Below are 16,342 nucleotides of genomic sequence, written 5' to 3'. Positions count from 1 at the left end.
AAATTGCTTCCACAAATTAGTTCAAAGAAACGTAAATCGCGTAAATTTTGCGCGATTTACAATTTGCAAAATTTATTGGTGTCTTTCTGTGTGTCTAAAACAAGTCCTTGAGGGTGTTAATAGCCAGATGTCTTGGAAAACGATATAAATTTCTACAAACTTTATTATATTTTCAACAAAGGGCTCAACTTCGGAATCCAAACTTGGAAAATTGGGGGGGAGGCATGGCCCCTTTCGCCCCCCTGGCTACGCCTATGCAGCGGATCACCTTCTTGTTTGCCATCGGCTTGCCACCCGGTGCAGCAGGTGGGACCTGTCAGTGTATAACTCCGTTGCGGAAGAATGTGTCAATCTGTGGTGTATCAACGAACTTTAGAAGACGCGATAGAAGAAGAACTGCATCATATCTAACTGACCATCTTGTATCAGGTAATGTCTTCAAAACAGGCAAACCATCTAGGAATTTTCGATGAACTTGCAAACGATGAGTAGACGTGACGAGCCATGAATAAAGGCTTTGCAACAATTCAAAAAGCTCAGCGGCAGAACGGCATGTTTCTACTGGACATTTACCGATTAAACTAAGTGAATGTGCTGTGCAAGGGACATAATGAGCTATACTACATTTCTCGCGCAGAAGAGCTTGAAGACCGTTATACTTGCCACTCATATTGACAGCATTATCATAACTTTGACCTGTAATCCGTACCATTTTCGGATATGAAAGTATCAAATAAATATGTTTTTTGTTAAAAAAAAAGAAAGAAAAATTGAATAACTGGGGCTGGACAGGGGTGCTGCAGCACCGCAGCACGTATGGGTGAGCCGCCCTTGCTTGTTTGCGATACGAATTAAAGCAGTAATCTCCAGTTGTGCAACTAAAAAAATTAGTAGATTTGTTTCTTTGAGGTGGGGGCCCCCAAAAGTGGGGGCCCTGGGCTTCAGCCCAGTCCGCCCCCCCCTTAATCCGGCACTGCATTTGGTCCACCACCCACCGAACGAGTAAACCACCTATTATAAATAACCAAGGATCACCGAAACTGTGGGACAAGCAGGTCTCAAGGAGCTTCGGTTTAAGGGCTAGGCTATAGTTAAAGTACAAAGTTACGACCCAAGTTACGGCCGAAGTTTACGGCCTAAGGTTATGGCCTAAGTTACGGCATTTGGATTGTCCCTCAAAGTTACTTAAAGAGACTTTCAAATTAAGGGAGTTTGTATGATAAGTCTCCCTATCCTTTTCTAAGACTTTTTTCAACACACAACCATTTTAAGCTTGTTTGATTTTCTTTTGAAAGGATTAAAAATAGTTTTTCACAAACACCACGCAGTAACACCAAAAGATTTCGGCCATCCGAACGGCATTAACAAAAAACTTAAGTGATTGCATTAAAACAGTGCAACGATACTGGCTCTACCTTTGAGAAGGCGCCTTCCCGCAGGTAGGCTTAAAGCGCTAACCAATTAGGTGATGCGTGCGCATAAACAATTAAGCAAATCAGCCTCTGGAACAAAGGTAGGAGGACGCACCTCCAGATTTCAGCTATCTTCACATCTTTTCAACAACAGTAGATGCTATTCTCAGCAAATATAAAAGACCATGCAATGTTATTTAGTGTAGGAGTTTTTAGTTAGGAAAACGCTTTGACCTTTGTGTTCATGATGACAATTTTTAATGCTTTGTATTTTAAAGATGTCCAAAATAGGGTGGTCTTGAGAACATTTTTTAGAATGATGTTGATGCCAGGTGCTCAAAGTCTTCCTTTTGGTGAAAAAAATCAGATGAAAAATAATTAATTTTTTCTTCATGTTTAAGGTAACTCAAGCTCCCCTCATTTTTCTGCAGAGGGCCAAATGGCTCCAACGTCTATATCTCATGAACGACAAGTGCTAGCTTCATTTAACTATAAAAATGTGTATGGTTTTCTATCCAACTTTAATGCATCATATAGCTCTAGCTCAGGGGTGGGCAACGTGCGTCTAGCGGGCCGCATGCGGCCCTTTTCCATTTTTTGTGCGGCCCTTCATCTTCTTCCAGCTATTTTTCCCCAAATAAGGCAATTTAAATTAAGGCTATTTTCATCTCGATTTACACAACTTCGAAGCTTAAGAAGTGATATGACCGTGTTTTCACCCCCCTGTACCTGTGAAATAAGTTTTGGGCCTGTATAAATCCAGCTTGAATTGAATTCACTGCAGGAGGATGACATTCTTGTACAAAATTTCAATAAGATAAACTCTATTGCTGAAAGTATGAATTAGTAGTTCAGTTCAGTTGTTTTTATTTCTGACCATCATATCAAAACAATACACGTCAACATAGCAAAGGTCGAGAAAAAGGTAGAAGCGACAAAACGCGAACGTTAAAAACGTGCTTGTGACCGAAGTAAGTTATTGAGTTGAAAAAAAAAAATTTGGCACGGTCGCAACACCTTCAGAAAAATTTAAGATATAAGAAAATAAACAAAGAAAATGTTAATAAACAAAAAAAAAAAATAAAAAAAAAAAAAAAAATAAATTTAGGCTATAGCTTTATTAGCCCACATAGCTTTAGCTGATATATTTAAGATTTGTATGGACAGTTGCTATGAAGATCGGCCATGGTGCGTTATCAAGAGTGCTATAGTATTTACTTGATGTGCGGCCCTCCTATAAGCATTACATTTTCCTAACTGCCCCTTGTGTTAAAAAGGTTGCCCACCCATGCTCTAGCTGATCTTCAAGTCATAGACTTCAAGTCAAGTGCAAAAAATGCCTTTTCCAACAAAATTAATCAATTTGATCTTTATCCTCGGACTGGGAAAGCTTCTTTGAGAGCTTGGTCCTGGCAGTTGCTCATACTTGTAGAGGCTTTGAACCACTGACGTAGGCGCGGTCACCCATATTGGCAGAGTAAAGTTATCGCTTGTTGTTGTAACAAAAAATTGATAGTAGAATTGAGCATGTACTTATTCGGCATACCTGGTTTGATAATAGAATCCAAGAATTTTGCCAAGCAGTATTCACTATTCAGGTGTAGAAACCATACTACAGGACAAGCGGGATTATCTTTTTGTGGACTTTAATTAAAGCGTAAAGCTTACACGGGCTGCTCCCGGAAGGAATCAATGTTAAATGCCGTGTGATTGTTAGGTTTTTCATTGTCTATGGTTAAAAATATCACCTCTCTGCCAAAATTACTGTAAATACTGCAAAATCATTCTGTAATACTGCAAAATCTTGCTAAACTTGGATCAAATTTTCGACTAATTGAATAGTGTAGGAGTGCGGTTGCACTTTATTAGATATTTGTATAATCACTATTTGGGCTAAAATAAAAAATAAGTTCAATCTTAACTAAGTTTTTGCAACATGGTAAAATTTCTTGCCCAAACTTTTGTCAAATTTGACCATTTTTACAAAAGAAATAGTTTGAGAATGTGGTTACGTTTTATTTGACATTTGCATGACTATTATTTGACATATTGCTACTTCTCACATAACCAGGTTGATGAAAATAACTAGCCGTCATTTTTTGCATCTACAATCTAGGCCTACATGTGCATTTACCAAGAGTACGTTACCGCAACAACAGCTGATTGCAAAAATTATATTATCATGTTTATTATCGTTTGCAAAGAAAATAGCTAAGAGATAATTGCCAAGAGTTTTTGGAGCCAGCTATAATTTTTTTTAATAAATTACTCCTAGCCTAGAAGAATCAAATTCATGGCTTCTGGACTATCGCACCTTGCCAGATGAATGGGTAAAGTGATTTATATCTTGACGTTTGAGTTTTTCAAAGGCAACTGTTACTCACACAGCGAGAAAAAAGGAATTGCAGAAGTGAAAATACTTGCAGTGCAAGTTTATCTCAAGGCTTGGATAGTGGCACCAGTAGCAGCTTGCGCTTCTTAAAATGACCTACTTCTTATGACGTCGTTGGTAAATTATGTGAAAACCAATAAAGACTTTTCCAATTAAGGCTGCTTTAACAAATCTAGCAGTTCATATTCCGTATTTGTTTGAAAAAGTAGTCAACCTGGTTTTTCTAAATAGAGCGTGCCATGCTCGGTGAAACTTCAAGTGATTTAGTCACTAGCAATTGAAGCAGAAGACAATTCACTATAAGAAAGTACAAATTAATTTGGAATCAATCAATTGACTGTGAGCTAACAGACTTTGTGATATCAAATTTAAAAGTATTTTTCTCTAAAAACTGAGCCTTAGCCTACTATGAGTTTTCTGAAGAAAGATCTGGAAACGTGGAAAGATGATGACAATTTTCAAATAACCTTAACAATTTTATCAATAGTATAAGAGTTGAAAGGAATTAACGAACATGCAGAGCCTAGTGTAGCAGCCATTCAAGAGTATTGCAGGTTGATGACAAAAGATGAGGAACAGCTCTAGTAGGCTATCTTTTTCAAGTTCCACAATAAAATAAGGAAACGTTTCCTGACAGCAAGAAGGGTACGGTATTCTTACAAAAAAACAGTGATGTACGCGCATACAAAAAATATTGATGCAGTCAGCGCAAACGCAAACGTTTGAAAAACCATACGCCGTATGCGTCAACGTAACTTGTACAAAAAGGTGGCGGCGTCAGCGTCAGCTCATACACTAGCGTAAACTAATTTTGTTTGCTAGGTGCCAAACATTCACACGGTATAAACCACTCGAAACAAACAAGTTTTGTTTTGAATTTCCACGAAGAAACACAAGCATCTGAAAGTATTAATCTGACATTTCGTTGTGTTTTGGTTCCAATATGTCTTTGCCCATTGAAAACGTTCTTTCAACTGCAGCGCTAGAAGGTATTGGCGTGTTGTAGCGAAAAAAATACATTAAAAAGTATGCGTTGACGCTATGCGTTAAAAAAAACGCGAAAACTTTACGGCGTAGCCTCAAGCGCAAACTATCCAAAAAAATGTGGCCGCAAGCGTTAGTGTAAACTAAAAGTCTACGCCGCAAGTACGCGGCGTAGAATTTGCGGCGTATACGTACATATCTGCAAAAAAGAAATATCATTTAAATGAAACATAAACAGTTTCAATGATCAAGCGAATAAAAAAATCTCAGTAACCTCACAAGTACATGTAGGTCCACACAAAGTAAAAATTACATGACTTAATGACTTTTTTTTATTTAAAAACAATAATGTCTAAAAATACAATTTTAACTGTACATAGACAGATGCCAATGTTTCGATTTTCAGGATCTCTTCAGCGCAGTGAAATGAAAGTAGATAGTTGTATTGAAGTTTAGGATGAGATAATAGTTTTCAAGAGTGATGATTAATAAGCCAATGAGAATTAAATTAATTTTTAATTTCGGATTGCAGCAAAACGTAATTTTCCTGTCAATTGGAAAATATGATTTTTTAAGAAAAGTTGTGCTAAGAAATGATTTGAATTTATTAAAAATAAAAACTTGAGAAAACGACAAAGAGTTTGTCACTAAGCTAGAACATAACAATCATCTGAGATGGATTCAAAATACTTTGTCGGCATATACTGTCTGCATACTATACCCTATCTGTCTGCAGTTAACACTATCTGTAGCGACACCGGGCTTTTTGAGGACACCCACTCTAGTAGTGAAATATTTCTCAGAAGGAAATATGCTAGAAATGTAAAATTTCTTGGCTTTTAGTTTTTGTTCTTTGCGAATCTTCTAAACTTACATTGGTCATTTTTCTACCTTCCTACCCTTCACAATAAGCATTTCGTCTCAGCTGGCTAGATTTTTTCGTGCAATGCTAGATATATATAAATTAATGTAAGTGCAATATAAATGTTAATGCAATTACTTTGAAATGTAAAAACGCCCAAAAATGCTTTATATTTATGAGCAAAAGTAATTTTTGTTTAGTTTAGCATTACTTTATGTTATAATTCAAAAATTTCAATTTTGAAGCTATTTTTGTGAAAGTAGAATAAAAACCGCCTTTCTGACGTTTTTTCATCTCAAGCAATTTATTCCAATAAATTTGTTGGGTAAAAATTTAATTTTTATACGCACAATACACATGGCTATTATCTTGTAAACTATTTTGGCACTGTGATTTTCATAGCTCCCGTTATTAGCGATTAATTAGCACGGGGCTAAAATAGCCCGTGACGACGTGACGTGCTTTCCGCGTACGAAAACAGCTCGTATTAAGATAGGGTTAAACATGTGCTTTTAGATATTATCTTCTTTTTTTTTTTTAATTAAAAATATTCAATAATACATGCAAGTTTCACTTTGTGTGGAGCTGCATGTAGGCCTACTTGAGAAGTTACTGATAATTTTTTTATTCACTTGTTGATTTATGCATATCAGTTTGTATCCTCTGTGGATCCTTTTCTTGTATCATGGGCCAATCTTATAAATGTTTGCTAGACCAACCCTTCATTTTCTTTGAGTTTCAATGATACTCGCTTTTTTACATGTTGTGTTGTTTGTGTTAGGCCTACCAGCCATCATTCTATAGATTTGAGGAAGCTAGAGCACCACACAGAGCAATATGCCACAAATTTTCAGTCATGCCCTCAGTAGCTCGAAGAAGCAATGACCATTTTCATTAGAGTGTGAGCTTACCAACTTACCACAGGGTGTGTAGCACACTGCACTTGCTATCGAAATAAAGCCTGCCAGATGTTCACATGTTAAGCTACAGTACAGTAGCTGTTTATTGTTATTTCACAAAATCAATCCGTGTGTTGCACAAAAGTAGTAGCCAGATACTTTAGTGCAATAGATTTATGTTGACATCACTGACATTGTATTAGCTAGACCTATACCATGTATTAAATTTGTATAGGAAAACATACGTTCTTCATCTTTTAAATTCAAATGAACCTACCCTACAGTGCTACCATTTCTGGTTCATGAGATATGAACGTTGAAGACATTTCGCCCTCGGCAACAAATGAGAGCGCTTAAGTTGCTGTACCTCTAAATATGAAAATTGTTTAAAGTTATTTTGCACCCTTTTTCTTTTTTTCACCAAAAGTACAATAGGTTAACTCAGTGGTGGATTTCCAGAAGATTAGCTTCCGGAACGTTAGTTTTTACTTTCTAAATGCGCTAGGTGCCGTAGAAGAGATTCAGAAAGATGCTCTTATAAGACTTTAAAACAACACACTTGATATACGTGTTTAAAACCTTGCTAAAGTGAGTATCGTAGTCTGTAGATAAATAATATTACCGTACGTTGTTCAATGCACATATTCGTATTTTAGTGATACAATAACACAAAAAATTACAAGTTTCACAAATTTTCTAGACATACATCGTATTCAAAACCATAAGACCTTTGGCGACTTCGGGTCTCAATTGCCGAGTTACGTCCCTGGCACAACCAGGATCCAACATACTTTACTGATGAAAATTTTCTCAAAGGAAGACCGACTATTCGTATAAAGAGTTACAGTGTGTAGAGAAGCACGGTCAGATGTCAGTATGAGGTTCATTTGTGAAAATCCGCGCTCACACTCGCTCGATGAAATTGGAATAGATTTTGCTTCGCGTTCATCTAAGCGCAATCTCTTTGCCACTTCAATGATTTCGTTTTCTACGTGTGTCATTACTGTGTCCTCTGACCAAGTAGTTGGATCAAGTATTTTGCAGGCGTTATCAAATGACAAGTATGTTGAATTCAACAAGCGATCTTGGATGGAATTTCCTAAGTGATGATAGAAGCGGGGATTAATTGGCGGGTTATTTCTGCAATTCTTTAAATGCAATTCTATACCTTTGAACTCTAAGTTTTCTTCAGCATCCTTGGCAGTGCGATAATGTCGCCCGGGTTTGTTCCTACGTATTTCAACTAACTTTGCTAGATTTTAATTTTGTTATCTGCATCCCAAATAATACATAAATAAATAAATTTAGATCAGTTATGTAACGTTGACCTTTTAGAACACAAGACACGGTCAATACTGCAAAGAAGTTAGTCGACGTACGAGTAAAACTCGTCGGCTAACAACTCTTCTAAAAGCCTACTGTCCAGCATTGAACGTTTTATAAGAAGCCGAAGCCAAATCGTAAACTTTTGACACTGCACATAGCTCAAAGCCTTTGTTCAAAGGTTCAAGGCTTTGACGATATTGAACTTCCAAGGTGTACTTCTATGGGGATCTTCCAATAGGTCGCGGAATAAGACTGTTCTTATTGCTACTCTTTGCAGTTGGTACCACGACTGCTCAGACATACTAGGCTAGACTGTGAAAAGGGCAAGGTATGCTAAGAGTGGTGCTAAGCAGCGGGAAACAATCAGTAAAGAAAGTGGAAAAATCGAGGAAAACTAATTGTGACGTGATAAGGTGGCTCAATGAAACATCAGAGTATAAACGTCAGGGTGTGAACGTCTAGGACAGTCAAGCTGCCTCAAGGTTGCACAATAACGGATAAAATGAATAATACAAATTACAAACGCCATCTTAACGCTACTCTGAACGGGGCAAAGAATAATAAGAGCATAAAATATTTGAGCTTCCGGAACGCCGTTTCGGACAAGTCAACTTTTTGATCGAGATTTCGGAGCGGCGTTCCGGACCGTTCCGGCTGAAATCCAGCCCTGCTTAAGTACTTGGCACCAACAAAATTAAAAAAAAGCGTTTTTAAGAACTACCCTGGGCCAGAAATGGTATCTCCAATATTAATATGTTTGCAACCCTTTTGCAAGTGAAGAACAATGCAAAATCCAAAGAAGCAACAAACTAACCCATTTCCACGTTCCAGCGGTTTCTCTGTCGTTGATGCCAATCCAGTAAGGTTGAGTGTCATCATTAATAGTATTGCGAGCTATTCGCCTGAGCAATAAAATAAAAAATCTAATTATAGACATTTTGGTATCTACGGTATTATAATTTCGAATTGTTTTGTTGTAAGTAATTTGCTCTGACGGTGCACGTTTCCATGGTGTACGAAAATTCATTGAAGCAAAAAAAAAAACTTAAATGTTTCTGCTTTTGTTTTCTCATTCATTCCATAAACGCTCCAATCAGGACAGTTAAAAAAACAGCTTGAGTCTGATACTGATGAGATTATCCGGCTCCAAATCAAGGCATTTTCAAGAGACAGCAGCATGTAGAAAGAATAGCCTACACGCTGTTTTGTCAAGTTTTCGGCCCCTTGGAAAGGTTACGGACCCTTAAAAATATTTCCGACCTGAATCCAAAAGTACCCCTCGGACCTCTTGTAAACACTACTGATTGTAACTGTTACTAGAGAAGTAGGTTACTACATAATCCTGATGATAATACAAACTTATCATAAAAACAACGGTTTTTAAGCAACTCGCTGAAATGTTTTTCAAGGCATCACTGAAAGTTAACACTAAACATCATTGAAAGTAACAAAAGAAGACTTTTTGACCATTTTTACACAAAATAACAATGATTTTAATTCTTACCAGCGTGTGTCAAGATCTCGTATGCCCAAATGAGCCAATTCAGACGCAAATCCTTGGCAGGAAGCTTCAGCGGCATCGTGCGTTGCATTTACAACGGTCTTCTGGTAAATGTAGCCGTTGAATCCGTAATGCCACATGCCGTGAACTGCAGAAAAAGCAGCACTTTGTATGCGGTGACAATCACTCTAGCAAAACTCACAAGAGATTTATTGAGTAATTGTCAATGTTTCCACAAAATCATTAGGGTAAATACGCTCTAACATACAGTATAGTTCTGCCGTGATTTGGTTGCACCTAATATCTGCCATTTTCAAGTTTTCTAGATAAACAACCTTTTGTGTTTATAGCTGTAAAATTACCAAAGTAAAACACTCGAAGTTGACTTTTGTAAGGCTGGAACGGACAGGTAAGGTGAATCCCATTCTTGAATCCAAGCATGGGGGTATCAGAAAATAAGGTTCTCATTACACTAAGCCTTCGGCACAAACGAGAGTAAAGTGGCCAGTTCCTTTCTCTCGACCGCCTTTACTTCAGCAACTACGCCCACCCAATTTATTACACCCTGGGTAGAGGTGAGCAGTGTTTTGTTAACAACCAGCATAAGCGGGGAGTCGAACCAGGATTGCATGATTGCAAAGCGAGCGCCTTACCCGCTGCGCCATCCGACCGGAACGGACAAGCAAACAAAATTTTTACGAATGAAATTTGAGCCAGGTTTTTATTTGTTTATTAAAACATGGCGTAGATTTGGTTTTGCCAGATAACTAGTTATAAAAATGTATTGGGTTTGTATGGTAAAACCTAATATAATCTCGATGTTGGCTTTAACCGCCTTATTGGCTTATTTAATGTTATGCATTGTGGGCACAAGTTACTGTAAAAGTAATTGAGTTACAGCTGCAGTTACTTCGCTCAAAAAGTAACTAGCTTCAGTTACAGTTTTTGTAAAAAGTAACTAGTTACAGTTACTTTTAAAAGAAAATGGATGTGTACTGATCTACAACTACTCTTCTTCACATGAACTACAAATTGAAAAATACGTGATAAAAAGCAAAATGATACTTTGTTCGTAGCTGTTGCCTAACTACAAAACAGCGACCACCCTGCTAGCTGTCCACACACTATAATGCTTTTAAACATTCATAATCTAATCCCAAAACGTCCGTCTACAGAATAAAAATAAATAAAAAATTGAAAAAAACGAGATGCACAGGACACTCCGTATATAAGCAATAGCCAGTAGGGCGTGTCAATATTTTTACATGGGTAGGCCTATCTAAAATGAGCGAAGAGGCACAACATCAATTTCCTTTCAGAAACATCAGTATTTCAAAATGTTGATCGTTAAGTCCAGCTCGCTTTGGCTTCAAAATTTCCTTTCCAAGGTAGAACAGTCTTTCAACAGCAGCACTGGAAGGGAAAGAGGTATCATATTGCAAGAAAAAACGCCTGATAGCGTCATTGGGGAATGCATCAAACGTAACCTTCTCTGTTGGGTTACGTTAGAGAAATTCATTTAGAATTTTTGCGGCACTCGCTTCCTTTTTTGTGCTTTCAAATAACGGAGTTAAAAAGTAATCTGTTTCATGCCTGTCAACATCAATGTCGCTGCTGCTTGCTGCATCATCGATGTTGAAATTTCTGCGGTTTTGTAATAGATTAACTATTTCGAGATGCAGACTCTGCATCTCAAAACACTTAAAACGGCTCTGCATTGCAGAGCCGTTTTAATTTCTTCACCCTTGTCAAGCCAAGAAAGTCTGAACTGTGGGTGAAACGCAACAGCTAGCTGGCAGCAGTGTTGGGCGCGATAACTCATTTTTCAGTTAAGCGTTAAGCGATAACGATAATCGATAAACGAAAAATGCCTAAAGCGATAACGATAAATCAAAAAAAATTAAGCGATAACGATAAACGATAAAATTATCGCCGATAATGTCCGATAACGATAATTTTTTTTTTCTTGATTAGCGCTGCTCTATCCACAGCACGAACTGGTTTCATCAACTTGACGAAAAATCGAACATAATTAGGCTACTGTAAAGGGACAAAACTTTTTGTAAGTTATGCATGAATAGAATCGCAACAGCGGCAGTGGGTATCGAATCTTCAACCTCTTGATCCAGAATCAAACTACTGAAGTAACCGCCGTGCTTATAATTATACCTTCAGATACCAGTTGGATGCTTTTATTAATTGAGTTACACTGCCGCTTACGTGCAGTAGGCAAAATCAAATTAAATGAAAATACCATAAAAAATTCCAAACTTTGTATTTTGCTTTCTGCTTCAAGGGCTGTTTACAGCAAAGTCAGCAATAATTGAAAAAAATCCAAAAAACGCAAAATCAAACGAAATTTATATCGGAACAACAATATTGGATTTTTCAATGTTAAAATTAGCCATTTAATGCCAAAAATCTCTGATAAACTCCCTGAGCTTCCGATCCTCGGATTCCACTGAGTGAGTTTGCAGCGCTTCCCCAGTTTTCTGGCTGAATTTTAAATGATTTTTCATTCAAATTCACTAGGCTATTATTTGTTACGTTTTTTGTCTCTGTGGCCTCTCCTTATAAACCGATTTCTTATAATGTTGATTAGTTATTTGTTAACTTTGATTTGCAAAATTACCATTCCGCATTCATAATATTGTTGCCCCACGAAAACTTATGGCGTTTATTATGTGACCGTCTTTTTTATGACTTGTTCATTAGGTTAACATTTTGGTGCTCTCTCACTTTGGGCAGGTGCCCCCCTCCCTACTTTTTTCGCTCTGGCGAGAGCACTGAACTATAGGCCTAATGTATTGTTCTTGCATCTTTTCTCGACGGTCATATATAGCCTATCTACTTCATGCTTACTGCATGGCTAATTTTCTTTAACTTTAAACAGCAACAACTTTTAACTTGCTACGCCCCTAATCTAAGCTTAAACAATAAAATCCCACTCTCCAGAGTTTTGATCTTAAAAAGTGCGGTAAAATGCACGATGCTGCAAGCAGAGTTGCGCTTACATTTTAATTGTAAAATTCACTCACGATTGCCGATTGCTGCAAAACAACTAGAGAATTGTTGCATGCATTTCATTGCATTGCAATTTGCAACTCTAAAAAGTATTGTGTTGTCAAGGCCGTCGGTGCAGGGGGCGTGCTCCTTCCCCTGACAACGACCTGTGCGCACACACTTCAGGCACTGAAGAAGAACTGGTTTCAATTTTAGTTTCATTAACTAGGTGGCTAGTAAAAATATTACTTTTTATGGTTTTTCCATTTGTGTGTTGATCCGAAATAAAATTTATCGGCGATAATCAAATATTGCCTTTGGCGATAACGATAAACGATAACTGAAAAAACAATTGAGCGATAACGATAAGCGATAAAATTTATCGCCGATAATTATCGCTGGTAAATTATCGCCGATAATGCCCATCACTGGCTGGCAGTCACTATCATTAAAAACATGACCAAATCTGTTTTGTAAAGATTCCAACAATCGGGTAAGTAATGGCAGGCAGACAGCCATCTTGTTGCTGTACCGAAGTTCTTGTAGTCTTTTCCGAGTCATGCCCAAGGTTGGTAGCAGATTAGCAGTATACCCATATATGCCTTTACCATTACCAGTGGGGTTTGTTTCAGTCTCAGATTACGGTGATGAACTGTTTTATTTTGATCAACAACGCACGAGTACAAAATAATTGACACGGCGAGGAGAACACAATAAACATAGCCAAGTCAGAGACTTTAAAGAACCGGCCTGCCACGCCTCGCGGAAGCGGGGAGCGGCGTGATTATGGGGTGGCGATGCACCCGGAAGGGAAGTCCACCAGCTTAGGTCGCGGGGGCCAGGCTGGGGAGTCTAGGTACCTGTGGAAGGAAAGTGTGGATCGAAAATTTTGTGCGACTCGTCCGCAAAATTTAGAATGGCGGAACGGCCAGGGAGACGGGCTTAGCTTTCCGCAAACGCCGCAAAAAGGTCAGCTCACGACGGCCGGGCGGCCCGTCGTGTGGGGCGACTGGTACCGGCAGAAGTTTTAAAGCCGGGCAGCGCCCACGTCTTTATCACGTGACCGTAACACAGGTACGTTTGACTCCTATACCCGGTCTGCCTGTAGGCAGAGCGGATAAACTTTGGGGTCTCCCACGAGGAAGAGAAGCTTAGCTACAAGGACAATTTAAATACTCGTGGGAGACGAAAATTATATAAAAATCTGGAGCAAAGGCTCAATTAATTGGTGTAAAAAAAGATGGTATGTGGGAATATATGGTATGCTTTACCTACCGAAAAAATGTTGACGTTGAACCAACGAGCACGGATGTGCACTGGCCAGACGTTGGGGCAGGTTCGCACAGCTGAGTCGGAGGACTAGCGATCGAAATGTAGATATGACTAGGCTACGTTACCAGGAAAAATATAGAATAATGGGATGAAACTTTAGAGGTTGCATCGAGTTGATCGGGAAATCATGTTTATCGATGTGTTAAAAGCAACGCGAGGTTGATCCCAGCGAGCAAGAGCAGCATATCAGAAGTTAATCTGTGATAATCTAAAATATTGAAAGATGAAAATATAGATCCAGTGTTGTTAATGATATTACGTAATTGATAGGTGATATGAGTCCATTCACGATATGCAATATATACTTAATTCATATATTACTATGTATATTTTTTTTATTGATGATGATTGTATTCTTCATTGAGCTGCAGCTTGCTGATGAAACGACAATTGTTTACAGATAAATTGATAATGAAACAATGGATTTAACATACTATGACGTCACACAATTGCTGGCAGGTTTTGAGGTTTGCTTTCTCGCGTTCGGATGCTCACTGCAGAGCTTCGGCTGTTGGAGAATTGAGCTTTTGATCGCTGAAATCGTCTTTTCTATGACGTAGCCCCTCCACGAGTGAGCCCGGCGTTCCAAGCTTTCCAGACACGGAGGGAACCTTCGATTGAGAGGGAAGCCACTTTTCTAGCCATCTCTGCTACCCCACGAGCAGGAACACCCAAGGCCGTCAGAACCCGAGAGCTCAACGGAGCATAGCTCCCGAGGGAGCCTACGACGAACGGAAGTGACAGGACGTCCCTGCAAGGGCGCTTCTTGTCTTCCTTTATGTTTACACATAACTCGCCGTACTTGTCGTGTTTCCTGTCGGCGGCTTTTCGAAGGGAATCCGCGCCGTATAGTCGAATGGGCAAGTGACGTCACATACAACCGTGACACCGTCAGGGCGTTGCAGGACAATGTCAGGGCGCAGGTCAGCACCGCCCGCTTAAACGTGTTGTGAAACCGTACTATCTATGGAAAGCAAGGGTTGCCATTCGGCAGGTACATGCTTCACGATCTCCCACAATACTGAATTGTGCCGTTCCGTGACAACAGGCATCACGGTAGGGCAGTGGTTCAATATATGAGGGAGAGTCTCTTCCGCTTTCCCACACGCGCCACATATGGCAGGTTTATAAGGGCGGCCATGGTTTGGTTTGGATTTCAAAGGAAGTAAGTTCAGGCGGGCCTTGTAGGCAAATGCACGGTTCGCGTGATCCAGGAGCTCCAAACGCGGAGCCCAAGAATTCGAAAATCCGGACAGGCAGTGGGCACTGACCGTCTTGCCTTGGTCAGGTTTGGATTCCTACTGTCTCCTCTACCACAAACCCTTGTGTTGATGGAGGGTCGGCACCACTTTTTTTCTTAGGGGAGGGGTGATTTTTGAGCTCCCCTCGGTCAACTCGAGACCGCCATCCGGGCGTGCGGACCAACGTACATGTAAATGACGGGTAGCCGCCGGGACACGGCCCCACAAGCTTTCGCTTGTTGGGCACGGTCGAGAACGGGCTCCTTCAGGAAGGGGGTCCTTATTCAAGTAACTGGCCAGCTGGCTTGGGGTAGGATCTGGAGTGCAGAGCTTCAGACTGGCACGACGTCAAAGCTGCCCGAAAGCGACGGCAGAGACAATGTCGTCAGGAGATGTCACCATCTTGAAGGCCTAAACTATCGAAACCGTGTCGCTTTCGCGACACAGATTCAACACACCAAAGCCTCCCAATGCAGGCTTACAGTAAAAGAAAGCGCTGCACGCCCACCTGGGAAGACGCCTCGCCACCTTCAAACACTGCAATACCAGTCGATCGAGCTTCAGAAGCTCATATTGTCTGAAGCGCCGCACTCGCAGATGGTATGACGCGGACGGAAGAATGATAGAAGTAAGTGCCAGAAGTTTCTGGCTCGGAGTGAGGAAAGATATCATTAAAGAGGAAATGTGTTTCTCCAGGGTGGAGATAAAAGGTTGGGTAAGGGACGCATCCGAGGCGTAACCGGTTCGAGCGCCAAGATATTTGTACGTTTCGCCTTCGGGGATGACTCGGATTTCCTCCCCGGCTAGGGAGAAAGGTTCCGGGTCGACCGCAGACGGGACGCCGACGCTTTTCTATAGGATAAGGTGCCACACTTGCGTGGGTTAAACCGTAGCCCGGACCAGGAAGAGAAAGGATCAGTAGTAAGGGAGATCATCTGCTCGCGTTCGGAAGAATTGAGACAGATGTCGTCCGCATAGGCCATACAACGCACTTTGATGTCTTCTTTGGCAAGAAGATTGTAGCCGCAATCCGTTTTGTCATGGACGCCTCTGAGGAGCACCTCGATGACCAAATTGAATAGCAGCCCAGACAACGGGCAGCCGAGACAACGGGCAGCCCTGACGGACTCCTCGCCCCACAGGGATACGATCGGTTTCACCGTTACCGCAACGGACGGTGCAGGTGTTCCCGACGTATATATCTGAAATGCACTCAATAAGATCTGTAGGGGCGTCGAAATGGCTCAAGATTTTGGCTATGCATTCATGCCGGACACTGCCAAAGGCGTTTCGGATGTCTAGAAACGCAACCGACACAGGTCTTTTGCGCGACTGTGCATCCGAGTGAATGGTGTCGAGCATGAACACATGTTCATAGACGCCTTCTGCG

At 40.2% G+C, this 16,342-nt stretch overlaps 1 protein-coding gene across 1 annotated transcript in view; it reads right to left on the bottom strand.

Annotated features, from left to right (window-relative positions):
* The window catches only part of LOC145767083 (uncharacterized), a 65,242-nt gene that overhangs the window by 6,992 nt on the left and 41,908 nt on the right, over positions 1 to 16,342 (bottom strand). The window contains exons 15-16 of the mRNA XM_082578830.1: positions 9,380 to 9,524; positions 8,690 to 8,777 (exon numbers count right to left, since the gene is read on the bottom strand). Of these exons, the coding sequence (XP_082434956.1) occupies positions 8,690 to 8,777; positions 9,380 to 9,524 (233 nt within the window). The remainder of the gene's footprint in view (positions 1 to 8,689; positions 8,778 to 9,379; positions 9,525 to 16,342) is intronic.

Source organism: Aplidium turbinatum, chromosome 3 (genome assembly GCF_918807975.1).
Source record: "Aplidium turbinatum chromosome 3, kaAplTurb1.1, whole genome shotgun sequence".
Classification (NCBI taxonomy): Eukaryota; Metazoa; Chordata; class Ascidiacea; order Aplousobranchia; family Polyclinidae; genus Aplidium; species Aplidium turbinatum.
The sequence above is the reverse complement of the archived record's forward strand: the minus strand, read 5'-3'. Positions and strand labels throughout refer to the sequence as shown.